This window comes from Xenopus tropicalis, chromosome 3 (genome assembly GCF_000004195.4).
Source record: "Xenopus tropicalis strain Nigerian chromosome 3, UCB_Xtro_10.0, whole genome shotgun sequence".
Taxonomy (NCBI): domain Eukaryota; kingdom Metazoa; phylum Chordata; class Amphibia; order Anura; family Pipidae; genus Xenopus; species Xenopus tropicalis.
In genome coordinates, this window is record NC_030679.2 from 141,310,221 (window position 1) to 141,336,885 (window position 26,665).

The window sequence follows — 26,665 nt, forward strand, 5'->3', positions numbered from 1 at the left end:
CAGATAACAATATATATTGTGAAGTTTATATTGTTCTTTATATGCAATAGGCTGTTGTCAGAAAACCACTGCACATACTTTACAGTATATTATAAATTGTCATGAAATGTGGAGGCTGTTCCTCCCCCTATGGGCAGTGGGGTGCTTATGTAACTGTAGGCAGTTCAGGGAAAGTAGCCATCATGGATTTTAAACTGTAGAGAGACCTTGACATTCCCAGGGCCCTAAAACTTGCAGAGCGCTAGAGGGGGTCTCGCCATAGGGCTGTAGGTGGGGAGAAGGGGTAGCCTCCGTCAGGGTAGCCTCCGTCAGGGTAGCCCTCTTTAATTTAGCCGATTGCCAGTATCTTAGGCCTCAAATCTTTTCTTCAGCTCGGAGACCTTATGGGAGTGAACGCCATCTGGTTGTGGGGTTGATATATTGTCTAAATTTGGGGCATTAATGCCTATTTTGGTATCGGCTGCGGGGATGTTATTTGACTGGGTGCTCTCTTTGGTGATAGCATTTGGGCTGTTGGCTCGTAGCTGTTGGTCATTCCAACTTATCACTCTCTGGGGTGGATTTTCCGCCCTCCTATTTCCTCTCCATGTCATCCGAGGGTCCAGATCCAATGTCTGGAAGCGAGATATCGCTGCGCGAACGCTGGGGCCTGACACACTGGGTGCAACGCCGCCACTTTCTCTCTTCCCCTTGCAGCACCGGCTGGCTGGCTGGCCAGTTGCAGGCTGGCTAGTTGCAGGCTGGCTTTCTTCTTCTGTGCTGGGTGGCATTAAAGACTCTGGCACGGCGGGTACAGTAGTCTCCTGGGTATGTGTTTGCACCGTAGGGGTTACTGATAACACCTGTGGGTTTGGGGGTTTCGGTAAACTGCTCTCTGTTACGTCGTCCATGTTGTTTGTGGTTGGCGAATCCAAGATGGGCGGCGTAGCTGCGGATTTAATATCGCCAGGAAGAGGTGCCGCCTTTGAGGGCAGTGAAGTGTCTTCGGCCGTTAGTGACTCTGCATTGAGCGAGGCGATCTCTGGAGTCAGAGGCTCTGAGGACAGGGAAGTGACTTCTGGGGACTCGCTGGAGAATCCAGGGGGCTCCTCGTCTTCCTCCTGCAGGTACCAAAGGCTGGAGTCCCTGGGCTGGCTCATACTGAGGTCTTCATCACTCGTGGGGTTTATAGACTGGAACTAAGAGACATCTATGTTAGATATGTGCGCCCAGCATACCTTCTACTGGAGGAGCTGCCCCAACAGGCCTGGCATTCTGTTCCGCCAGTATCTGGCTCTAGTGTCTGTGCATAGTTACCTGCCAGAACCTGAATGTGGGTCACCCTTTGTGCCTTTATAGGCAACAGTCTCTTAGTATTTAATGTAATCGCTCACGAGAATTGGCTCTAACCTGTTTCTGTATTTACACTGCTCTGGTAGAGCCGGTAGGGTTGTTTTGGAAATACCCTGGAACGGGCAATATCAACAAATGTAACTCCCCCCACCTCACATTATTACAGAGAAAAGGGAATCATTTAACCATTAAATTAACCCAATAGGGTTGTTCTGCCCCCAATAAGGGGTAATTATATCTTAGTTGGGATCAAGTACAGGTACTGTTTTATTATTACAGAGAAAAGGGAATCATTTAACCATGAAATAAACCCAATAGGGCTGTTCTGCCCCAATAAGGGGTAATTATATCTTAGTTGGGATCAAGTACAGGTACTGTTTTATTATTACAGAGAAAAGGGAATCATTTAACCATTAAATAAACCCAATAGGGCTGTTCTGCCCCCAATAAGGGGTAATTATATCTTAGTTGGGATCAAGTACAGGTACTGTTTTATTATTACAGAGAAAAGGGAATCATTTAACCATTAAATAAACCCAATAGGGCTGTTCTGCCCCCCAATAAGGGGTAATTATATCTTAGTTGGGATCAAGTACAGGTACTATTTTATTATTACAGAGAAAACGGAATCATTTTTAAAAATTAGAATTATTTGCTTATAATGGAGTCTATGGGAGATGGTCTTTCCGTAATTCGGAACTTTCTGGATAATGGGTTTCTGGATAAGGGATCCTATACCTGTATATGTATATAATATCTATATTAGCACCTGGGTGCTGCCCCCCCCCCCCCCCCCTTCACAAAGCTGCTCCCTAGGCACTGGCTCATGGGTTCCTATATAGAAAATATGGCCTAATAAAATGCATAGCGAGAGAAAGAAACCCTTCTGGATGAACGGAACCCTTTGGGTGCCATTTTTAGAAAGCACAGAGACAATTACACTTCTTTAATCTGTCCTAACAAGGTCTGTCTAGCCCAGGGATCCCCAACCTTTCTTACTTGTGAGCCACAGTCAAATGTAAAAAGACTTGGGGAGCAACACAAGCACCATAACAGTTCATGGAGGTGCCAAATAAGGGCTGTGATTGGCTATTAGGCAGTCTCTATGCACCCTATCAGCTTACAGGGGCTTTATTTGGTAGGAAATCTTGTTTTTATTCAACCAGAAGGAATTCAAAAATAACTCCCTGGTTTGGGGGCACTGAGAGCAACATCCAAGGGGTTGGGGAGCAACATGTTGTCCTGAGCCACTGGTTGGGGATCACTGGCCTAGCCTATAGGTGGCCACCATAAGAGCCGCTCATTAGGTGAGGTCGCCAAACGGGCAGATATTTCCACCTAAGATTGGAGCGATCCAATCATTTGGCCCTTGGGCCAAACAAATCAAATTACAATGATGGGAACTGGACCCGTTGTAGAGAGAACCACATCAATAAGTTGATACCTTCCCTGATCCGATCTGCCTATGTATGGCCACCTTAACCCAAGAGAACTACCATGTGACCTCCCTCACTCACTCGTGTGAAGTACTGGCTGTCCTCTAGATTGAAGAAGTCCAGGCTGCGGGTCCCATACAGTGCCCGTTCCTCGCCAGGCGCTCTTGTGTTCAACGTCTCAAAGATTTCCTCCAGCAAGTCCATACCCTCTTCTTCTTGGAAGAGTGGGAAGTCGTCTTCAGCCGCGGGCGTGGGGGTGGTCTCGACTCTTCCCTCAGCCTGGGGGTTACTGGGAAGAAAGGACAGTCACATCCGAGGGGCAATAAGGATTATTTTCTGTGCTTTACCCCAATATTCACTATGGGACTTCCTACAATAAGACATAAAAGCATAATAATAATCCACAGGGGTAAGAGGATGACCCCCTTACCTTTCACTGTCCCACGTGTCGCTATCAGAATACTTCTTCCCCGGCCTCCTGGGACGTGACTGAAGCAGCGAAATAGAGAGAAACAGAAACAAATGGAGTCAGATGCATTCTGAGGGGGCAAACCCTGGCACAGCCTATGTGCATTATATGTTTGCTGTACCCAGAGGCGTGGGCATATGTGGGCACAGCAATGGGGCCCATGATTGTATTATGTACTGATGATGGCGGTCACTCACATGACCAAAGTGCTGAGTGATGGGCAGCCGGCTCTGTAACCTCTCGTGATTATGTGTTGCTCCTCCCTCTCCACGGAGTGAGCCTCCGCGCTGGAGCTGACGCAGGTCCTAAACGGCAAGGAAGGTCCTGGATTGGTCAATGTTGCCCGTTTAATCAAAGTAGATGAAATATATGTACTCACTGGTGATATGGGCACCATAATAGTAGTACTACCTGCACTACATACCCCCATACTACCTGCACTACTACACACAGAGCTGCTCAGTAGCAGCTACTTGCTATGACTACTAGTGATGTGCGGGTTTATAAAAACTCAACCCGCACCCGACCCTAACCTGCCCACTCCCAACCCGAACCCTACCTGACCCGGCTTCTCCTCCCTATTTATAGACCCGAGCCTGCCCCGCAATGATGTCACTAAAGGGGCTGGGTGTGCTGGGGCGCCCAATACCCGCAGGTTAACCTGAGGTGAGTCAGGTGCAGGTCTATAAATAGAGGGAGAAAGCCGGGTCGGGTAGGGTCTGGGCTTGGAGTGGGTGGGTTATGGCAGGGGTACACAGGGAGATTAGTCGCCCCGGGACAAATCTTTGTTGTCGCAGGCGACTGATCTCCCCACAATTGCCTTGAGAGGAAACTTCGGGCAACTGCAGGACATCGCAGTGACGCGTATGCCATCCCACCGGTGATTTACATTCTAGCCGGTGGGATGGCATTGCAGGGAGATTAGTCAGATTTGTCACAGGGCAACTAATCTCCCTGTGTACCCCTGCCCTTAGGGTTGAGTATTTCTCCACCTGCACATCACTAGCGCACACCTATAAAATCAGAAGCCAGAAAAGGCAGCCGGCAAGTGATGTGCTGAGGTCGGCCTGAACCTGTCCGACCCGCGGGTCCCACAGGTATCAGTCTGGCCCGCACATCACTAATAAAGGCTGCTCAGCTGGTGTAGACTGCAGGTAGTACAGCTACATTAGGTGTTCATTACAAGAAATGTAGCTATGAGAGGCTATTGAAGACTGGTGTAGACTACTAGTAGCAGCTACTTGTCGTGGATACCCTTGGTGGGTCCCACGGGTATCAGGCTGGCCCGCACATCACTTAGGGTGATTGTCTATGGCAGTGAATTGCCTGGTGTTAGGGTGAAGACACACAGAGCTACTAGTAGCAGCTACTTGTCGTGGCTACTAAAATAGACACTGCCGATCATTTACTGATAATTGTCTGTATGTGTGTTTAGCAGAGGCAATTCTCGGTATTGTCTATGGCAGGGGATTTTCTGGGGTTTAATAGCTGTGAAAAAGTAGCTGCTACTAGTAACTCTGTGTGTCTTCACCCTAACACCAGGCAATTCACTGCCATAGACAATCACCCTAAGTGATGTGCGGGCCAGCCTGATACCCGTGGGACCCACCAAGGGTATCCACGACAAGTAGCTGCTACTAGTAGTCTACACCAGTCTTCAATAGCCTCTCATAGCTACATTTCTTGTAATGAACACCTAATGTAGCTGTACTACCTGCAGTCTACACCAGCTGAGCAGCCTTTATTAGGAGTCATACAACCATTCTTATGGGTCCTAAGATTACCTATTAACTACCCTAGATTACCCAAAAGGGGTTTTAGGTCATACCGATCTAGAAAAGAAGCACACAAGATGCACCAACAGGAATGTATGTTAGGGTGAAGACACACGGAGCTACTTAGTAGCAGCTACTTGTCGCGACTGCTAAACCCCAGACAATACCCTGCCATAGACTATACTGGGAATTGCTAAAACACACATAGAAACAATTATCAGTAAACGATGAGGTGGTGAACCTACGCCACTATCATCTACTCCTAGCGTCTCTCCCCAGAGAGGATTTGTATATACGTGCCCCACCCCAGGGAATGCCTCCTCATTGGCTCTTACCTTCTGTTTGATGCGGGATCTCATTCCCTGTAAACCTGTCTTTGCCTGTCCTTTGGCCTGAGGGATCCATGGGAGAGCACCCCGAGTAGGACATAGAAAGTAGGAGAGACAATAAGGCATTAGCGCATCTGTTTAGAAATAGACTGAGGCCCTTAATGGGGGGGTCGGATACTCACGTATCTCAGCATGTTCCTGACAGCCGGGTGTGTGCGACTCTTTACGTTGTTTATGAGGGAACCACCCCCTTTCTGGTAAAAAAGCAGAGATGTCAGTCAGTGCATTAGTGCAAAATAAATATCAGACAAATATTTTAGCCAATGAGCAGCTTGTCATGTGAATACGGTCTGACTGGCCAAATGGCTACTAGGTCCCCAGTCTTTGTGGTCTCTCTAGTCCTGGTCTATAAGGAAACTGGGGACAGGCCGGGACTGGCAAATGCCAGAGGGGCTGCTGTAAGGTGCCATAGTCACTCACTATTTATTAGGCCTATGGGGGGCTGTTTGGGCCTCTGTGTACTGAAAATCAGGCCCGGACTGGCAATCTGTGGGTTCAGGCAAATGCCAGAGGGGCTGCTGTAAGGTGCCATAGACACTCACTATTTATTGGGCCTATGGGGGGGCTGTTTGGGCCTCTGGGTACTGAAAATCAGGCCTGGACTGGCAATCTGTGGGTTCAGGCAAATGCCAGAGGGGCTGCTGTAAGGTGCCATAGACACTCACTATTTATTGGGCCTATGGGGGGGCTGTTTGGGCCTCTGGGTACTGAAAATCAGGCCCGGACTGGCAATCTGTGGGTTCAGGCAAATGCCAGAGGGGCTGCTGTAAGGTGCCATAGACACTCACTATTTATTGGGCCTATGGGGGGGGGGCTGTTTGGGCCTCTGTGTACTGAAAATCAGGCCCAGACTGGCAATCTGTGGGTTCAGGCAAATGCCAGAGGGGCTGCTGTAAGGTGCCATAGACACTCACTATTTATTGGGCCTATGGGGGGCTGTTTGGGCCTCTGGGTACTTGGAATGCCAGGGCCTACTGTGAATCCCAGCCCAGTATATCAGTACTGTACAGCAAATATAATGATACATGGATATTAAAAAACCCAATTCTTTCCTTGGGCATAGATGGGATCTGTACCTTGAGGTTTTCCAGCCACAACTGATAGGATTTTGAGTTTCCTGCAAGAAAAATAGAATGAATGAATTGCTCAACCCCATCATACAACTAAGGGCAAAGACACACAGAGCTACTTAGTAGCAGCTACGGCTACGAAATGCCAGAAAATCCCCTGCCATAGATAATACTGAGAATTGCCTCTGCTAAACACACGTAGAGACAATTATCAGTAACTATCAGCAGTGTCTGTTTTAGTAGCCGTGACAGGTAGCTGCTACTAGTAGCTCCGTGTGTCTTCACCCATAGGGGTATAATAGCCTAGTGTATGTCAGGAAGCAATGTCAGAGGAATATCGTTTGTATATGCGTATGTATTGGGTGTATCGCCCTCTGCTGGGCAGTAATTTGGTGACAACGGTGACCCCTGTGCATAATGGTAGGTGCCACTCACCTGAGAGGCCGCAGTTGGTAATCTCCTGCTCAAACACATCTGTGAATCCAAACCCGGCGTTTAACTTCTCCAATCGACTGTCTATGAACTGGGAGAATATTTCCCTTTATTGACACGTAGTAGTGACAGGGTGTTAAACAAGGGGGTCAGGAAACATAAGGAGCTAACATATCTGCCCATTTCGCTGCATTTTATTAATGGTAAAATAGCAACCAATCAGTAATGACGTCTAATCAATCTGCTACTGTTATGCTACTAAAAGCAAGATTCTGATTGGTTGTAGGTTACTTCTGAATACCAGCCTCAGAGTTCAGGTCACAGGGGGGGCCCAGACCAGGGGGCTGCTTCCACTATAGCTTTAGTGAACTCTCCCTCCCCGCCACTCTCCTACCTGATAGATAGTGGGCAGGGAGGGGGGACGTGAAGGAGGGGTGGGCGGGGAGTTGGGGCATGAGGGTAAGTGTAGAACACTAGGGGCAGGTGAGTACTAATTGCCTTGCACGCTGGGCCCCTCTGAAGATTGTTTTGCAGAGGGGCCCGGCATGGTCTAGGAACACCACTGGATAGACACTCAAGTTCCCTAAGGGTGAAGACACACAGAGCTACTTAGTAGCAGCTACTTTTTCATGGCTACTAAACTCCAGAAAATACCCTGCCATAGACAATACTGAGAATTGCCTCTCGTAAAGACAATTATCAATAAATGATCAGCATTGTCTATTTTAGTAGCCACAAGAAGTAGCTGCTACTAGTAGCTCCGTGTGTCTTCACCCTTAGAAGTCATACAGCAGGATCCATTACCCCTTATCTGAAAGGTAGGATTACCTTTGCCTCTAAATGCACACTACTTGTGGCTGCTGCCTGCCCCTCAATGCTTCCCCCTCACCGAGTGCCTCTGATTGGTGCTCGAAAATGCAGCTGAGAGCGAATCACAGGGAGCAGTGGACCGACAGTTCTTACATTTACATTACAGAGGGAGCATTTAGCCACAGGCAAATAAGTGGAAACATAAGCCCGTTGGTCCATGTTGGCACCAGTCCATATACTGAAATGTCTGTAAGAGCCATAGAAACCCCCCCAGAAACCATATGCCACCTCTGATTGGCTGACCTGGGTAAAGAGCTGGAGATGAACGGCGTTCTGCAGGAAGCTTCTCATCGCGCTGCACTTGTGGCTCAAAAACGACTCCTGGCAGAACGATATCGGCTGCCCCTGTACGGAAAATAATTACATACCATAATTGGAATAAACCAAGGGAAGGGTTCAAGTTAAAGGGGAACTCCGGCTTCCGAACCAAAATTAGTTAAAGAGCCCCACACAACACAGAAACCCCTAATTTAACTACCAGTAATCTGTTCCATTAAAAAGTATGAGAAATCCAGCTGCCAAACAGTTCTTCTCTTTTCTGCATTATATGAAATCCTGGCAGGGGAGGAGGGACTAAAACACTGATGTTATAAATTGTAATCAACTTCTCCACAGCTTACAGACAGCCTGCAGGAATTACATAACCCACAATGCATTGCACTGTGATGTTCCTTTCCTTATTGGCATCACGTGAGCAGGGAATTGTGGGATTGGGAGGATGCAGGCTGAAGGCAGGCTGAGGGCAGTCGACTACTGTTACCTTTCCTTATTGACATCAAGTGTGCAGCAGGGGATTGTGGGATTGGGAGGATGCAGGCTGAAGGCAGGCTGAGGGCAGTCGACTACTGTTACCTTTCCTTATTGACATCAAGTGTGCAGCAGGGGATTGTGGGATTGGGAGGATGCAGGCTGAAGGCAGGCTGAGGACAGTCGACTACTGTTACATTATATTTGAGTCTCAAAGTAGCCAGCCAGATCAGCAGGGGAACAGGGGGCGGGGCTTAGGGAACTGTTCCAAACCATAGTATTACATTACAAATCAGGTAATTGTTATATATTGCAAATTTGCTTGGAATTTTCTGAAAGCTTAAGCTGTGATTGGTGGGGGGTGAAGTTCCCCTTTAAAAAAAGAATGTTCCTTGGCGATGCAGCTGAAAATGGAGAATCCACTGACCAATGGGGCACCAACAGCAGCTGCAGTGCTATGGGTTGAACTTCATGTAATGGAGGGCTAACAACCATTACGCCATATATTTGATCAGTATTCAGATATACAATAAGAGTGAGGCTGGCAGGTCAGTACCGGGGTATAGTCGAGGGCATCTCTGTAGCCTCCAAAGAGCAAAGCCTGAGCCTTAAGGAAGACATGGGACAGCCCATCACCCATGACGGCACACTGCTTTTTGAGTCTGAGCTTTAGGAGAGACACCTGAAATAGAAATGATACAACTTAGCCATCTCTGTGCCATTCCGCTGCCAGTATGCCATTCCATAATACTGATTAAAGGGGAACTTAAACATAGAAACCCCTGATATCCCTATCACTGTAAGCTGTTCCTTCAAACAGTAGGAATAAATAAAATTTTTATATGCTGAAATCCAGCTGCAAAACCAGCTTCTCTTTCTGCATCATTTGGAATCCTGGCAGGGGAGGAGGGACTAAAACACTGATGTTACAAATTGTAACAACTTCTCCACAGCTTACAGACAGCATGCAGGGACTACATAACCCACAATGCATTGCCTTGTGATGTTCTTTTCCTTAAGGTGGCCATACACGGGCTGATTGTAGCTGCCGATATGGGTCCCTTAGACCGATTCGGGAGCTTATCAGCCCGTGTAGGGGCAGGAACGTGGGGCATCCCCGACTGATATCTGGCCTGAAATTGGCCAGATATCGATCGGGCAGGTTAAAAGATTTAGTCGGATCAGGGACTGCATTGGCTCGTTGATGTGGTCCCTGAACTGACTGCCCCATTGCTCCTGTTATAAGGGTCCAGGGCCAAACGACTGAATTAGCCTACATTTTCCCGATATTACCCACCCATAGGTGGGGATATCAGGAGAAGATTGCGACCTCGCCAAGCGAGCGGATCTTAACATGTATGGCCACCTTAACTGACATCATGTGTGCAGGGGATTGTGGGATTGGGAGGATGCAGGCTGAAGGCAGGCTGAGGACAGTCGTCTACTGTTACATTTTGAATATAGTTCTAGCCACAAAAGTGAAGTATAGTTCTCAGCATTTAAGGGAGAAGGGTGGGAGTAAGAAACCGAGGTCACCCTACCACGTGAGGAGGGAGATTGTCCAAGTCCTTGAATGGAGTCTCCAAGTTGTTTGTGTCCACATTAAATATGACTACATCTTCCAGGCTCTTAATGTTCACTTTCTGCAAGACAAAGAATGGATTGAGGATGAGTACTGGGGAGTCCAACCTCCATTTTCAGTGGTTCGGCACTAGAGTAGACATCATTATTACCCATCACCTCTGTTGGAGAAATCAAGGAGCAATGCTAGTACGTTGCAATGGTTGGGTTGGTACGGTGCTGGGTTCTAAAATCCCTTTGAGTGGTTTAATGGTATAGAATAATGCTCTGTAGAGTTTATGGCGCAACATAGGTGCTGCATACCTTTAGGCCTATATGGTCAGTTGTTATACCTCGGGCTCCTGAAGGCAACAGACCTCTGTGATTGATTCAGTGTATATACTCACCTCCATCAAACTACTGTGAACTCCGATCAGGTAAGGCATAGGGGCACTAATGGGCGAGAGGGAAAGAGGTACAAGATGAAGTGAATAATCATAGACGTAGCAAAGGGTGCAAGTTGAGTAGACAGAGGGTATACTGAGAGACAGTGAGTGGCTATAGAGTAGAAAGATCAAATCCGCAGCTTCTAACCTGCAGTAGTCCAGCAGATGGGGTGGTAGTGTGGGGATGTAGATGTGCTGCCAGTACATTGGGTACAGGAGGGCCGCAGAGGCATGGACACAGGCTGTGAGCTATCATGGGAATATATGGAAAACATGAACATTATTTTAGCTATGAAGGAGAAGGAAAGGTAAAAACTCAGTAAGCTTTATCAGAAAGGTCTATGTAAATACAGCCATAAGCTCTTGCAGAAATGCTGCACTGAGTCCTCTATCAAAAGTAACATGGGATTTCTTGTCTTCTTTTGTGTACACATGTTCTTCTGTGTCAGACTTCCTTCTCTAAGAAAAATCCTTTAGGGCACGGCACAAGTCTGCTCAGTTTGCTCCTCTCTCCCCCTCCCTTCCCCTCCTCCCCCTCCTATAACCTCTCTCCCCCTCCCAACTGTGCTGTAAATTGAGCTACCAGCAGCCAGATCTGCAGCACGGAGCTTCTAGGGCCGTGTACTCAGGTATGGTAAGCTGTTTACTCAGGTATTGTTTCTACAGAATACATATAACGTTCTAACTTGCACTATTGTGACTAATCTACTGGCAGAAAACTGCCAAAATGTCTTTCCTTCTCCTATGAGCACATGCTTAGTCATTTTATTGCCATAAATGTGACAAAAGTGTGCGATACAGGACACAAAACAGGAAGCCCATTAGTGCAAATGCAGGCCACAACTCACTGTGCTGAGCTTGCTGGAGGTAATGAGAATCCTTCTCTCACACAATAGGCTGGAATATAAATGCAGCATGGTGTCCACTTGAACGGCTACCAGGAACTCTGTAAGATTTCTCTAAGACAAATAACCACCCATGAGTCTTAGTAAGAGACCTTTTTGGAAAACAAAATCCACCAAAGAGCCAAACAGAGCAAAAGAAAACATGTGACCAATGGATGTACAATGTCCCACAGGCACTCTAAAGCTCAATTATATGGATAGCCTCCGATGCTCAGGACTGAGGGGGCATCGGCACCCACCTGATTATATATTTCAAGAATTACTTTTCCACGGGGTGATCCCCTTGGGAAGGGGCTGAAACATTGTGTGCAGTCTAATGACACAATAAGCACAGGGGATCACCCTGTTGAAGAGCAACTTAGGGGTATATTTATTATAGTGTGTAAGTCAACATCACCAGTGATGCTGCCCATAGCAACCGGTCATCAATTAAATTTGAACTGTCATGTTAGATAACAAAAGCAAAGATCTGATTGGTTGCTATGGGCAACATCACCAGTGATGTTGGCTTACACACCATAATTAATATGCCCCTTAGTGTTTCGGGCGGTTCATTTGAACTGACCAATGGAGGAACACTGTCCACCGGCCCTTAGAGTTCAAATTAAAACTCAACTGGGCATGAGCTAGAGAGTAAGAAAGAACCCACCAATCCCAGACAGAACGCTAAAGGACTTACATTCTCTGGTACTGATGGAAGTCGAGTGGGGTCAGGAGCAATGAAATACGAAAGCTGTGGGAATACAGAAACAAAGAGGGCTGTAGCATGGAGCGGTTCTGTCCAAACTTTTCAGTTTATAGGCTCAATCGATCATTATACAACATGCGCGAGGGCTGAATCATATCAAACTGATAATATCATACAAAGAACTCAGAGCCTATACTTTTTTATTTCACCACGGCGGCACTTAGTCCCCATCACGGAACAGTCTTCCATTTGCACATATTGGGTCCACTTGGCCAGCATCCAGGCAAGGTTGGGCAAATGGATTGTTCCAGGCTGCAGTTCTTTCTGGTTTCATTCCCCCTGCTGCCCTGTGATTCTGCTCCTAAGACATCTTTATGCCACGTATAAGATTAAGTAGACAAGAGACCCAGTAACTATTGGAAGGTTCAAGGAGTATGAAGGATCTGATGGACACATCACTGCAAGCATCGCCGATATGTCCTTTGTTCTGCTCAGGTTCTTCTTTTCTGTAAACATGTTCTTCTGTGTCAGACTTCCTTCTCTCAAAAAAATCCTTAAGGGCATGGCACAAGTCTGCTCAATTTGCTCCTCTCTCCCTCCCTTCTCCTCCTCCCCCTCCTATCATCCCCTCCCAACTGTGCTGTAATTTGAGCTACCAGCAGCCAGATCTGCAGCACAGAGCTTCTAGCGCTGTTTACTCAGGTACGGCAAAGCTTTCTACAGAATACAAATAACATTCTAACTTGCACTATTGTGACTAATCACCCAAATGTCGTTTCTTCTTCTATGAGAACATGCTTAGTCATTTTATTGCCATAAATATGACAAAAGTGTGCGATACAGGACACAAAACAGGAAGTCCAAGTGTCCTTTGTTCTGCTAAGGTTCTTCAGTAAATATACTGGACTAGGGATCCCCAACCTTTATTTTACCTGTGAGCCACATTCAATTATAAAAACAGTTGAGGAGCAACACAAGAATGAAAAAAGTTCCAGGGGGGGCCAAATAAGGGTTGTGATTGGCTATTTGGTAACCCCTATGTGGACTGACAGCCTATAGGAGGTTCTGTTTGGTGGTACACCTGGTTTGTATGCAACCAAAACGTGCCCCCAAGCCAAGAATTAAAAAATAAGCTTTGAGGCCAATGGGAGCAACATCCATGGGTTGTGAGCAACATGTTGATTACTGCTTTAGACTCATGGGAATCAGTGGGGAGAAATGTCCACTAATACTGCCCACATCCATGTTCTTCCAGAGCTTCCTTAGGGGCATGTTTACTAAGACTGGAGATAAATATCACCGGTGATGTTGCTTATAGCAACCAATCAGTAATTAGATTTGAACAATAACCTACAAGTAAAGGTCCCCATACACGGGCCGACTATAGCTGCCGATATGGGTCCCTTGGACCGATTCAGCAGCTAATCGGCCCGTGTATGGGCCAAAAGATCGGAATTTTTTTTTTAAAGTTACTTGCTACCCGATATAGCCCACCCGTAGGTGGGGATATCGGGTGAAGATCCGCTCGCTTGGCGACATCGCCAAGCGAGCGGATCTTATAGTGTATGGGCACCTTTAGAAACCAAAAGCAAAGATCTGATTGGTTGCTACGGGCAACATCACTGGTGATATTTATCTACAATCTTAGTAAACATGCCCCATAATTTTTTAAAAGATTGGGGGGTTGCTAGAACCAAGAACTCCATTCCTCCCACACTTAATTTATACAGCCTACTAGTAAACTGCTACATTAATAGTAAAAATAAAGATAAACCAATAACCTACCATTTCTGGGCTAAGCGCTGTGTTTGCTTGAGGCACAGGATGCTGATACAGAGTTTGTAATAAATGCCATATCTCAGCGGCCTATGGAACAAGGCAAGAGATTATCACTCCATGAAGAGAGTAAATAAATAAATAAAAGGAAGGAAAGTGAGGATGGAATGTGACATTTGTCACAAATAGCAAACCAGACTAAAGGTCCCCATACATCTTCAGTTCCGCTCGCTCTGTGATGTCACCAAGCGAGCGGATCTTCTCCCGATATCCCCACTTATGGGTGGGCGATATCGGGAGAATCCAGGATAATTCAATCGTTTGGCCCTGGGGCCAAACGATCGAATTATAACGACGGGTATAGGAAAAGTCGGTTAGAAAATCAAGTCGGTTCGGGGACTGCATCGGCTCGTTGATGCGGTCCCCAATCCGACTTGATTTTATAACCTGGCTGATCGATATCTGGCCAATTTCAGGTAGTCCCCATACACGGGCCAATTAGCTGCCGAATCGGTCTAAGGGACCCATATCGGCAGCTAGAATCGGTCTGTGTGTGGGGACCTTAATTTCTGCTTTGACATAAGAAGATAAGGCTCCTGGACCTGATTGCCAAATGAATGTATCTGTGATACATGTGTCCATACAAGTAGAGAGCCAAAATGGGCACAGATTCCACACATTCATCAAATAGGATGAAAGAAAAATGCACAAAAGGATGGGACCTGCAAAGAGAACCATTGAGAAGACAAGAGATGAAAGGGTTTGTATAGTTTGAGAAGGTAAGAGCTTCAGGATGGATACAGGAACCATCACAAGTTAGACATTGGAGGAAAAAGAGAATAAGCCTCCTACATGTCTGCCTCACCTGATCCTTGGCTAGATATTCTGCAACGTTGTTGAGAAGCTTGTAGAAATGCTCAAACCAGGGGAGACAGCTGCAAAACAAGGAAGAGGTTATGAGCAGGAGCAGCATCAGGCCAGGCCCTGAATCAGTATTGTTATGTGGGGTTTCTCACTTGATATGAACGGCTCACCATAAACAGCATTTAGAGTAAGGAGACTGTCTCCTCATTTGCATGCAAAGCAGAAGGAATCATGGGAAGCAAACCAAGGTTCCCTCCTGAAATGTTCTTCTTTATGGAATACCCTATAGAATGAAGTTCACCCACTGGGTTCTTAAGGACAGGCGGGGCAGCTGCTGATAAGATTTCACCTACAGGCCCCTTTATAGGGACTGTGTATTGCAGGGTTTTCTGATCAACATATACCAGGCCAGGAAGGTAACACCACCATTAGAACTAGAACATTTCTATCTGCCACTACAGGTCTTCCATGGAGAGATTTCCAGCTCACATTGGTATGTAATATTTGGTGAAGCTCCTCTGAGCCTAAAGGCTTATGCTAAATGCCTTTCAGTAAACTGGTCCAAGGGGCTACAGGGCATGTTTTGAGACCTGGCTCAATGCTAAGTTCCCATTCCCACCCATCGCTACATAGAACTTTACCCAAGAACAGACCCCCCCGCCCATAAGAGTCACCTGAGGATGCAGAGACAGCTTCTGGAGCCAACAGACAGACGGCAGAACCCAAAGCGTTGATAGCCTAGGAGATCTGTCAGTGTAAAGCTGAAGTGCTGGACAGATGGATTCTCCCATCTAAAAGCAAAAAATTATGAAATGAATAAACCTTGTATATACTGTATATATATAAGGAACATATTTATTTAGGTAAGGTGTAAGGTTTTGTGGAGTAGAGGGCATCATCTATGAAGCTATTCCATTCACAGCCATTGCTGGGCTAAAGGGGTCCATACATGTGCAGATATTGCTGTCAGATATATGGCTTCATAATCTACTGGTATTTGTTGAGCAAATGATAGGGACCTATTTCGCTCTATGGGTATTGGCCATCTTTGTGATGGGACTGGTTAAGACGTTTTAGTCATGTAACCTCATAAGTCAGACAATATCTCTAAGTAAGTGCAGTTTGATCTTTCCAGATGATGACATCCTAGCCAAAAGCCTGACTCATGTCTTTGTGTCCATGGCTGATCTTTTCTACAGTTATAACTCCATGACGGCAGTCTTGATGTTAATGATACATCAAACTCAAGACCTATTTGGTATCCCACGTTAAGCAATAAATGACATAGGTTATACATTCAAGGTCTCAATAAGCATTTGAAATGGAAAGTTTTCCTGGAAGGAGGCTAGTCTACAACTGAAATCCCTGCCATTAAGCAGCAAACACTTTGGCCACCACATGATGGTATTGGGTGGCAAGATGGTCCCATTTAGAATGCATAGATCTGATTGCGGTCTGATTGCAGACCTCATTTTTTATAATCAAGTAAAGGTGCCCATACACGTTAAGATCCGCTTGCTTGGAGAGGTCGCCAAGCGAGCCGATCTTCTCCCCTGGTGCCAAACGATTTAATTCTAACGGTGGCAATTGTACAGTCGGTTCGGGGACCGCATCGGTACCCCATACGACTAAATCTTTTAACCTGCCCTATCGATAGCTGGCCAATTTTAGGACAGATATCGTTCGGGTATGGCCGTCGTTTCTGCCCCTACACGGCCCGATAAGCTGCCGAATCGGTCCGAGGGATGTGTATGGCACCTTAAGTATAAATAATGTTTCTGTGTCCGTAGTCAAGTGATAGGAGAGAGGGTAGAAAATGAGCACAGGGAAGGAAATGGGATGGAGAGCGCAGAACACAATGTATGGGTCAGTACACACATCTCACCTCTCAACATCAAACGGGAAGCAGAACCTTGTTAGCGTAGTTACAGAATCCTAGGAACAGAGCAGACACTTTAGTTTACGCCCCCCATGGATAACGATAGACATGAGAAATGCAAGGGGAATGGAAAAGACAAGTTTTAGTGGTTCTCTTGTTCCCTGAGTGGCTGGCTAGGCAATTTAGGCTAAGCACGGCCCCACCAGTGCCTATATGGTAAATACAGCCCTGTTATACAACAACAACAAATCAGTTATCTGCCTTCTAAAGGGACCCAAACTGAGCCCGACCTTCCCCGAATCATATTTACAGCCAGTATTTTAGCCAACAGGCCTCTTGGCGCTATAAGAACCAAAATATGTATTCAAATATATGCACAAAACAAAATTCCATAGAAATATATAGATGAACATATTATAGTACATTGGCAAAAACATGATAATATGGAAATGTTAGGGATGTATCAAATCCAGGATTCAGTGAAGATTCTGCCGGATCCAGGTGTCGGGCCAAACCGACCGACTCTTGGTCACGTGAACACAGAAATAAAAAAAAAAATTTTCACATAGGATCCGAGGTTTGGCCGAACCCAAAAATAATGGTTTTGGTGCATCCCTAGTAAAGGTACACTCCCCCCCCTACAAAACCGGACTACAGGTAGCAAAATGTTGCGGTAAAGCACAGCTAGGCCTCTCTTTTCAGCTGAAATCATGAAATCTCCCATTTTGGTTACATTTTCGGAAAATACGCCTCCCAAGAAGTTTGCCAGCTTTTAGCTTCCCATTATGTTTCTCAAGTTCTTCGGTTTTTTTAATGTTAATCTTGAAAACCCAACAATGGAAAAACTCAAATTATTGCTATGAAAATCTCAAAATTTGGGGATTTTTAAGTATATCGGCTAGGGATACTCTGAATCAAGAATTCGGCTTGGGATTCGCCCAAGATTTGGCTTATGTTTGCAGGATTCAGATCCGGCCGAATCCACGTGCCTGGCTGAACCGAATTCTTTAAATCACGTGACTTATGGTAAGTAAAACATTTTTGAGTGCACACTACCCTTGAGTAGCCTAATTTGCAAAGGCAAATTAGATTCAATATTTAGCTGAATCTTTTACAAAGGATTTGAGGTTTGGCCGAACTCAAAATTAGTTGATTTGGTGCATCCCTAACATTGGCCCCTAGCTAATACCCCTGAAGGTACTATCCTGCAGTATAACAGTAATAGTAGCAAGTAATTAGTATCTGACAGAAGGCAGGTTTGGAACTGAGTTTAACTCACCTGGTCATCGAAATGTTCAGGAAACTGCATTTGCAACACCGGCTCTGTAGGCGAAAAGAGAAAAGGGAATCATTTAACCATTAAATAAACCCAATAGGGCTGTTCTGCCCCCAATAAGGGGTAATTATATCTTAGTTGGGATCAAGTACAGGTACTGTTTTATTATTACAGAGAAAAGGGAATCATTTAACCATTAAATAAACCCAATAGGGCTGTTCTGCCCCCAATAAGGGGTAATTATATCTTAGTTGGAATCAAGTACAGGTACTGTTTTATTATTACAGAGAAAAGGGAATCATTTAACCATTAAATAAACCCAATAGGGCTGTTCTGCCCCCAATAAGGGGTAATTATATCTTAGTTGGGATCAAGTACAGGTACTGTTTTATTATTACAGAGAAAAGGGAATCATTTAACCATTAAATAAACCCAATAGGGCTGTTCTGCCCCCAATAAGGGGTAATTATATCTTAGTTGGAATCAAGTACAGGTACTGTTTTATTATTACAGAGAAAAGGGAATCATTTAACCATTAAATAAACCCAATAGGGCTGTTCTGCCCCCAATAAGGGGTAATTATATCTTAGTTGGGATCAAGTACAGGTACTGTTTTATTATTACAGAGAAAAGGGAATCATTTAACCATTAAATAAACCCAATAGGGCTGTTCTGCCCCCAATAAGGGGTAATTATATCTTAGTTGGGATCAAGTACAGGTACTGTTTTATTATTACAGAGAAAAGGGAATCATTTAACCATTAAATAAACCCAATAGGGCTGTTCTGCCCCAATAAGGGGTAATTATATCTTAGTTGGGATCAAGTACAGGTACTGTTTTATTATTACAGAGAAAAGGGAATCATTTAACCATTAAATAAACCCAATAGGGCTGTTCTGCCCCCAATAAGGGGTAATTATATCTTAGTTGGGATCAAGTACAGGTACTGTTTTATTATTACAGAGAAAAGGGAATCATTTAACCATTAAATAAACCCAATAGGGCTGTTCTGCCCCAATAAGGGGTAATTATATCTTAGTTGGGATCAAGTACAGGTACTGTTTTATTATTACAGAGAAAAGGGAATCATTTAACCATTAAATAAACCCAATAGGGCTGTTCTGCCCCCAATAAGGGGTAATTATATCTTAGTTGGGATCAAGTACAGGTACTGTTTTATTATTACAGAGAAAAGGGAATCATTTAACCATTAAATAAACCCAATAGGGCTGTTCTGCCCCCAATAAGGGGTAATTATATCTTAGTTGGGATCAAGTACAGGTACTGTTTTATTATTACAGAGAAAAGGGAATCATTTAACCATTAAATAAACCCAATAGGACTGTTCTGCCCCAATAAGGGGTAATTATATCTTAGTTGGGATCAAGTACAGGTACTGTTTTATTATTACAGAGAAAAGGGAATAATTTAACCATGAAATAAACCCAATAGGACTGTTCTGCCCCCAATCTCCCACATGTTATTACAGGATGGTGATTTGTAGGTGATATACTGGGGGGGGGGGGGTCATTTACTATCCTTCTGGAGCAAGAGTGTGTCCCTAAGTGGACATATAGGGAGCGATTCTGCCCAATGGAATGAATACGCTCTACACCTTGAGTGAGGTGAAGTAAGGGATTCTGTCATGATTTTTGTGGGGTACTTTTTATTACGCTGTTTACACAGCAAATAATTCCCTCTGCCATTTAATATTTTATTCTTGAACCAACAAATGTATTTGTAGCTGTAATATTGGTGTGTAGGCGCCATCTCAGTGCATTGTGCCTGAGTCTGAGCTTTCAGCCAGCGCTACACATTAGAACTGCTTTCAGCTAACCTATTGTTTCTCCTACTCCCATGTAACTGGAGGAGTCCCAAGCCGGACTTGGATTTCTTACTATTGAGTGCTATTCTGATACCTACTGGGAGCTGCTATCTTGCTCCCTTCCCATTGTTCTGCTGATCGGCTGCTGGGGTTGAGGGGGGGGGATATCACTCCAACTTGCAGCGCAAGTAAAGTGTGCCTAAAGTTTATCAGAGCACAGGTCACATGGCTGTGGCACCCTGATAAATGAAGAATATGGCTAGCCCCATGGGAAAAACAGATTCCAAGTGCAAAGCGGAGGGGCTGTTACTTGGCTCGCACGTATAAGCAGGCAGAGAAACAGCCCAGTGTGCCAGAAGCCCGAAGAGAATAGGTTTGTTTCTCCTCCCTGCTTCCTTCTCTTGCCGGATGATGGGATTATGAAATCTGACTGAAGTCTGTACCCACAAATGCAGTGCGTCATTCAAACCACTGTAACTTACGTCTTGCCTCATGTTCTAATTAGGGCACAAAATGAAAACAACTAAAGGAAAGAGAAAAAATAATAATGGATCTGATGGTGCAGGGAAAACTGCAGCACGTAGATATATTTATTTACTATGAAGAGAGCTGCCTGGGCATGTACATATGGAAACCTTTATACAGTGCTTAGAACCTACTGCAGTCTGTATAATTATATAGATTGTAATCCATATAGATCGTAAGCTCTACGGGGCAGGGACCTCCATCCTCTTGTGTCTTTGACTCTTCTCTTATTGCAACAATATCTTATATTTATCTGTATTTATTGTTATACTTTGTATTTATCTATTATTATCTTTGTTTGTATGAATGTATCCTACTGTACAGCGCTGTGTACATAAGTAGCACTTTATAAATAAAGATATACACACATAATTCCTGAATAACCAGGCAGCACGTACATGGTTTCCCCTTATTAAAGCTAAAATGGGTCCTTTAAAGGACAAGAAAAGAAGTAATGTCATAATAAATCTGGAAGTTATATCATTGGCGATAGGAAAAAGATAAAAAAGAGCCAATTGTGTCGAGGCTTGCACACTGGCCAATCACACTCCTTCATGCATCCGTATTTTTAACCCACTCAATAACCAGTAAACTTTGGAAATACGAAATAATTTTTCATATACTGAAACAGATTAACAGCCAGTGCCCCCCTTTATCTCCAGGGTCCCCCCCAGTGGCAGGGTTTGCTTCTCCTACAATTACACCCCTGTGCTACAGGACTCTTCCTTATTCATGTTGTTTATTAATACCCATCTCTTAACACTGGCACTGCCCATAAAGTGGGTGAAGTAGAACATGCAGAAACATAAAGCAGTAATTAATAATGTGGGGTGGATTTATTGCAACAGCTTTGATGGTTTGATTGTGTAATGTCTTGTGTGGAAAGGAAACGACAACTTTGCTACATAGAAACATAACATTTGCGCATGTTTTGTTCCTGTTCTATCCCAGGTCCTGGTCCTGCCAAGGTCCCTGAATGTATATTCTGTCCCATGCTACTTTAACACCAAGGCCTAGGTCATGCTGGGTATTTTGGCCACAACTGTGGGGGTCAAAACCCAATAGTCATTGCTTTTCATGAAGACGTATGGGAAATGCGTTGCCTACAGAAGGCAGGCCAGTGCTGAAGCAAGTTGACGTTGGCACATATGCCACTGAGCGATTCCTACACATCTATATGGGGAGTGCTGACCAGAAATTGGGGGACGTGAGCGTAGCTCTAGGCTAAATGTTCCACGTGCCACCGTCCATTCTGAGCATAATTAGGAATATCCTTTAGATACAATGATTTTTATAGTCACACACATCCCATGCTGCTCTTGGCTAAGATCAAATGTAGTTCTTAAGGGCCCCTCCTGATGCAGCAGATCACAAAAACCTCATCCTCTGGCCAAGGGGCAAGACACTAGGGAGCCTAAGCTCCCCAAGATTTGCACCCCTGATGTGATTGGATTAAAGGCACAAGTGTACTTTTACCTTGATACCTGGTCTCTACCCCAACCTGCTGGGCATTGGGAGGCACTTTTTCCACATTCTTAGCACTTATCTGGTGCAATAAACCTCCAGGATACTGACTGATCTAGTGGCCATTAGGCCCCCCACATATACACATACATTTTTGGTCTTTTCCCCCCTGAAACCTGGCCCTGCTGTGTGCATGTCAGGACCACTTTGGAGATCCATTTTTGTGTTGCCGACCCCTTATATGCCTTCAGGCTAGAGGGGGAAAGATAAACCTTTGTGACAAAGGAGGTCTGAGGACCCTTGCCTCCTGGGGGCCTTCTGGCTAAGTAGGTCATGGACAAAGAGGTCTGCCATAGTCTTGGGACGAAGGCAGGCCTGAAAAGTAAAGTCATTTCAAACCAATCGTCTGGGTGATCTTTAGTTTTAAAAGTCTCAGGCCTCAGCCTTATTTAAGTCATTTCGCCCTCATTGCCCTTGTGTTGCTGTTTGCACTTGGCTAAATTAAGCGCTGTGGGCTTCAATAAAGAAAACACCCCACAGTCTTAAAAAGAGAATAAACACAAACCTTGGTCCAAAGCCGTGGGTCGCAAAACTTCAAAGAAGCCATCAAATATCTTGTCTGGATTCTCCCTGCAACAAGATATATTATGTCGGTCAGAAGCCCCCGTGAGTAGAGTGATGTTTTACTTACCCTGGAGATCTATCGTAAGGATTATTTTACCAACCACAATCACAAATTCATAGAATAAATCCTTTGTCCTTGATTATAGAACTCGTTTAATACCTAGGTCATCTGGGCTATAAGATATTTGTACTAGTATATAAATTGTAAAAAGCTCATTCTAAGGGTAGAGGGAGTTTTGGCTCATACAGGTAGTGCTGCTCAGGAACCTGCTGAATTAACTCCCCATAGTGCTCTGTGTTGGCCAGGAAATACTAGTGCGTCTGTATTTAGAAACCATGAATCATAGCACAGCGCTGGCAATCACTAAAACCACTTGTGCAAGTCCGGATGTTCTATCACCGCAGCAGGTAAAGCAAATGCAGAGCCAACAGGTTTACTGGCACTCAGTCTTACCGTTCAGCAACGAGAGCTGAAATTCTCTTTAGGGTGTTATTGTACAAGTTTTCTCTATTAGGATTTATTATGGTGTTTCGATGTTGTTTGCACCTTTACACAAGAAGCAGAACAGATTAGGCATGTTTTTGGCAGAATGTGCCCGTGGACCCCAGCTGAAACAGGTCATCTGCTAAAAAAAGTGTCACTTCCTAGGGCCATTAGTGACTGGGCCCCCTTTGGTACCCTAGCAGGTCAGTCTAATGCTGGCCCATAACTATTAGGCGGGGGTCCTCAAACTTTTTAAATAGGAGGCCAGTTCATGGCCCTTCAGACTGTTGGGGGGCTGGACTATAGTCTTCAAACTACGCAATCCCCCCCCCGCTGCGTCCTCACCTCTGGCTACTACCTGTCTGCCTCAGCGTGGTCCCACCGGCCGACGCTAATGACACAGGGACAACACTGAGGCAGACAGGTAGTAGCCAGGGGTGAGGACCCAGCAAGGGCAGGGGCCGGGTAAATGACCTTGGGGGGCTGTATCTGGCCCGCGGGCTGTAGTTTGAGGACCCCTGCTATAAGGGATAGGATTCAGATCGATTGAACAGTCCCAAGCCGGACTTAGATTTCTTACTATTGAGTGCTATTCTGATAGCTACTGGGAGCTGCTATCTTGCTCCCTTCCCATTGTTCTGCTGATCGGCTGCTGGGGGGGAGGGGGGGGATATCACTCCAACTTGCAGCGCAGCAGTAAAGTGTGCCTGAGTCTGAGCTTTCAGAAGGAGCCAGCGCTACACATTAGAACTGCTTTCAGCTAACCTATTGTTTCTCCTACTCCCATGTAACTGGAGTAACTGATCGGCTTCTGGGGGGGAGGGGGGGGATATCACTCCAACTTGCAGCGCAGCAGTAAAGTGTGAGTGAAGTTTATCAGAGCACAGGTCACATGGCTGTGGCACCCTGGGAAATGAAGAATATGGCTAGCCCCATGGGAAAAACAGATTACAATGCAGGATTCTGCTGGAGAAGCTCTATTAACTGATGGGTTTTGAAAATAACAAGTTTTCCCATGACAGTATCCCTTTAGCTGGCCATAAGCATTAAAGTTTTTAAAAGATCTTTTCGTTATCGTAGGACCAGGCTTATCTTGAAACAATCGTTTAAAAGTACGATTTGTCCGTCAACGAAAACGACCATTTCAAGCAATATCGCCTAGCTGAAGCTGGGAAGCCTACCTGCTTGGTGCTGCAAACAGTTGGACAATGGGCAAATTTCATTGCTAACAATGATTGTTCGGTGCCCACTATCCTTCCAATAATTTGACGGGTGTGTCACACCTTAGCTCTCGACTCCTATATTTATTACACAGAACTAGAGGGATTGTCAGCCTGCCCCAGAAGCTGTAACAAATGACCCATTAGCTATGTATTTATATATATGTATACAAAATAAAATGAAAATAGCCTAGCTCTGCTCATATACAGAACAGCCCTATTGGGTTTATTTAATGGTTAAATGATTCCCTTTTCTCTGTAATAATAAAACAGTACCTGTACTTGATCCCAACTAAGATATAATTACCCCTTATTGGGGCAGAACAGCCCTATTGGGTTTATTTAATGGTTAAATGATTCCCTTTTCTCTGTAATAATAAAACAGTACCTGTACTTGATACCAACTAAGATATAATTACCCCTTATTGGGGGCAGAACAGCCCTATTGGGTTTATTTAATGGTTAAATGATTCCCTTTTCTCTGTAATAATAAAACAGTACCTGTACTTGATCCCAACTAAGATATAATTACCCCTTATTGGGGCAGAACAGCCCTATTGGGTTTATTTAATGGTTAAATGATTCCCTTTTCTCTGTAATAATAAAACAGTACCTGTACTTGATCCCAACTAAGATATAATTACCCCTTATTGGGGCAGAACAGCCCTATTGGGTTTATTTAATGGTTAAATGATTCCCTTTTCTCTGTAATAATAAAACAGTACCTGTACTTGATCCCAACTAAGATATAATTACCCCTTATTGGGGGCAGAACAGCCCTATTGGGTTTATTTAATGGTTAAATGATTCCCTTTTTCTCTGTAATAATAAAACAGTACCTGTACTTGATCCCAACTAAGATATAATTACCCCTTATTGGAGCCAAAACAACCCTATTGGGTTTAATTAATTTTTATTGATTTCTTAGCAGACTCAAGGTATGAAGATCCAAATTACGGAAAGACCCGAGCATTCTGGATAACAGTTCCTATACCTGTACTAGAAAGAAGCCAACAGAAGATGAAGGAAGAAGTTCAGAAAAGATAACGGATCTGTTTTTAAGATGTATAAAGATCATTTTCTTACTTAATTCGGGAGCCCATGATGTGCTGCTGTGTCAGCCCTTACAGACCCGTGCATCTCAATCGGAGCAAAGACGAGGTCTCTACGGTGCTTTACTCTCCCATGGCAAAGTATGGTTTGTAATGCTCTCTGCAGACTTATCTATCTGTGCCTGGTTTCCTATAGGCTCCTAGGTAGTCCGGCAGCTCTCTGTGTTTAGAGAGTCGCCATAGGCTGTCATTGCTGCTTGATCCGAGTTGTACGTCTGCAAAGGTTTGAGATGGGGCGATGGTGAGGCAGAACTTACATTTCCTGTGTGGCTTTGGAGAGGAAGTTCAGTTCTATGAAATGACTTGAAAAAATATGATCAGGCAACAAGACAAACATGTATACCTGGTTTGTAGCCAGACCTACTGGAGAAGTACATACATTTTTATTTTACTAATGCCGTGAATTCCCGTCAACCAAAAACCGTCACAATTACCCAATGTAAATGGTGTATTAGGGCGGCCATATATATGCTGATCTGGTAGGCTCTCCAACTGATTGGTCCATGGACCAAACGGATGGAAAGTGTCAAGCAGCAAGAGTAAACAGAGTTCTGCCTTTTGCTCCCACACTACTTCCTGTTACAGTTAGAGCTGCATCACTTCCTGTCAGCTGATCTCTGAGGGAACTCAAAGACCATCACTAAATGGCGGCTCAAGGGAAAGGATGTAAAAGGGCAATATTTACTGATATATATATATTCCAGTTTGGGGAGATTCTTTAATAGGCCACTTAACATAAAATAAACTATGTGTTGATTAACTATTCATTCTGGGGTATAGTTTTCCTTTAAAGGAGAAGGAAAGGCCAATACATTAGCCACATTATTGCCATCTAGAAAGCTATTTTTATCCTGCAGAAAGCTTTACCATACCTGAGTAAACAGCCCTAGAAGCTCCCTCTGTTTGCTTAAGATTGCAGCTGCTATTTCAGCTCAGTCTCAGTAGCTTCCTGCTGCAGCTCTAGCTGCTGGTAGCTCAGATCACACATTCGTATGGGAGGGGGAGTGAATTCTTATAGCAGGGGGAGAAAAAAGGCAGGGGTAGAGGGAGAGAGCTGCACAGACACCTGCCCATGCCCTGAAGGAGGGGAAGTCTGATATGGAAGAACATGTTTACACAAAAGAACACAAGAAATCGATTGATGGAGGACTCTCTCTTTACTTGGTTTTTACCTTTCCTTCTCCTTTAAAAACAAATAAGAATTTTTCTATTGGCCCCCAAATGGGAATGATGACCTCCCACCTACTTGCAGAAATGTAGGGCACATTCTCTCCAATTCTTTAGATACTTACAATTGTGTTGTGTCTTTCAGGCTCAATTTCTCAGTGGAATATGTCACCCCCTGCCATGGAACTTGTTTGTCAAGACCCCAACTATATGCTCCTTAGCACCATGTTGCTCCCCAAACCCTTGGATGTTGCTCCCAGTGGCCTCAAAGCAGGTGCTCTTTTTTGACTTGGAGGCAAGTTTTTGAGGCATAAAAACAATGCTAACAG

The 26,665-nt window shown here is 44.7% G+C and overlaps 2 protein-coding genes across 2 annotated transcripts in view; both read right to left on the minus strand.

The window, feature by feature from the left end:
* tubb4a (tubulin beta 4A class IVa) overlaps nucleotides 1-26,665 on the minus strand; it is a gene marked incomplete at its 3' end in the record, with an annotated part of 40,742 nt that overhangs the window by 281 nt on the left and 13,796 nt on the right. Inside the window, 2 exon segments of the mRNA NM_001037268.1 lie at nucleotides 21,572-21,583; nucleotides 22,792-22,802.
* Nucleotides 13-25,927, minus strand: dennd1c (DENN/MADD domain containing 1C). Its single transcript, XM_018092563.2, has 22 exons — nucleotides 25,144-25,927; nucleotides 22,295-22,359; nucleotides 17,918-17,961; nucleotides 16,645-16,694; nucleotides 15,434-15,550; nucleotides 14,761-14,830; nucleotides 13,905-13,985; nucleotides 12,111-12,164; nucleotides 11,375-11,485; nucleotides 10,675-10,775; nucleotides 10,488-10,533; nucleotides 10,062-10,163; nucleotides 9,077-9,202; nucleotides 8,017-8,118; nucleotides 6,907-6,994; nucleotides 6,478-6,518; nucleotides 5,524-5,595; nucleotides 5,348-5,404; nucleotides 3,435-3,542; nucleotides 3,199-3,257; nucleotides 2,850-3,057; nucleotides 13-1,178 (listed from the first exon to the last, which is right to left on the minus strand). Exons 1-22 carry the CDS (start codon nucleotides 25,158-25,160, stop codon nucleotides 348-350), a joined length of 2,550 nt encoding a protein of 849 aa, XP_017948052.1. The 5' UTR covers nucleotides 25,161-25,927; the 3' UTR covers nucleotides 13-347.

Excerpts from the sequence above, each read along its gene's own strand:
- dennd1c (XM_018092563.2), bottom strand. Across the intron at positions 5,596-6,477 it reads TGTGGCTGGAAAACCTCAAG|AAAGGGGGTGGTTCCCTCAT; the intron begins GTACAGATCCCA and ends CTTTTTTACCAG. Across the intron at positions 3,258-3,434 it reads TCACTCAGCACTTTGGTCAT|TCACGTCCCAGGAGGCCGGG; the intron begins GTGAGTGACCGC and ends TCGCTGCTTCAG.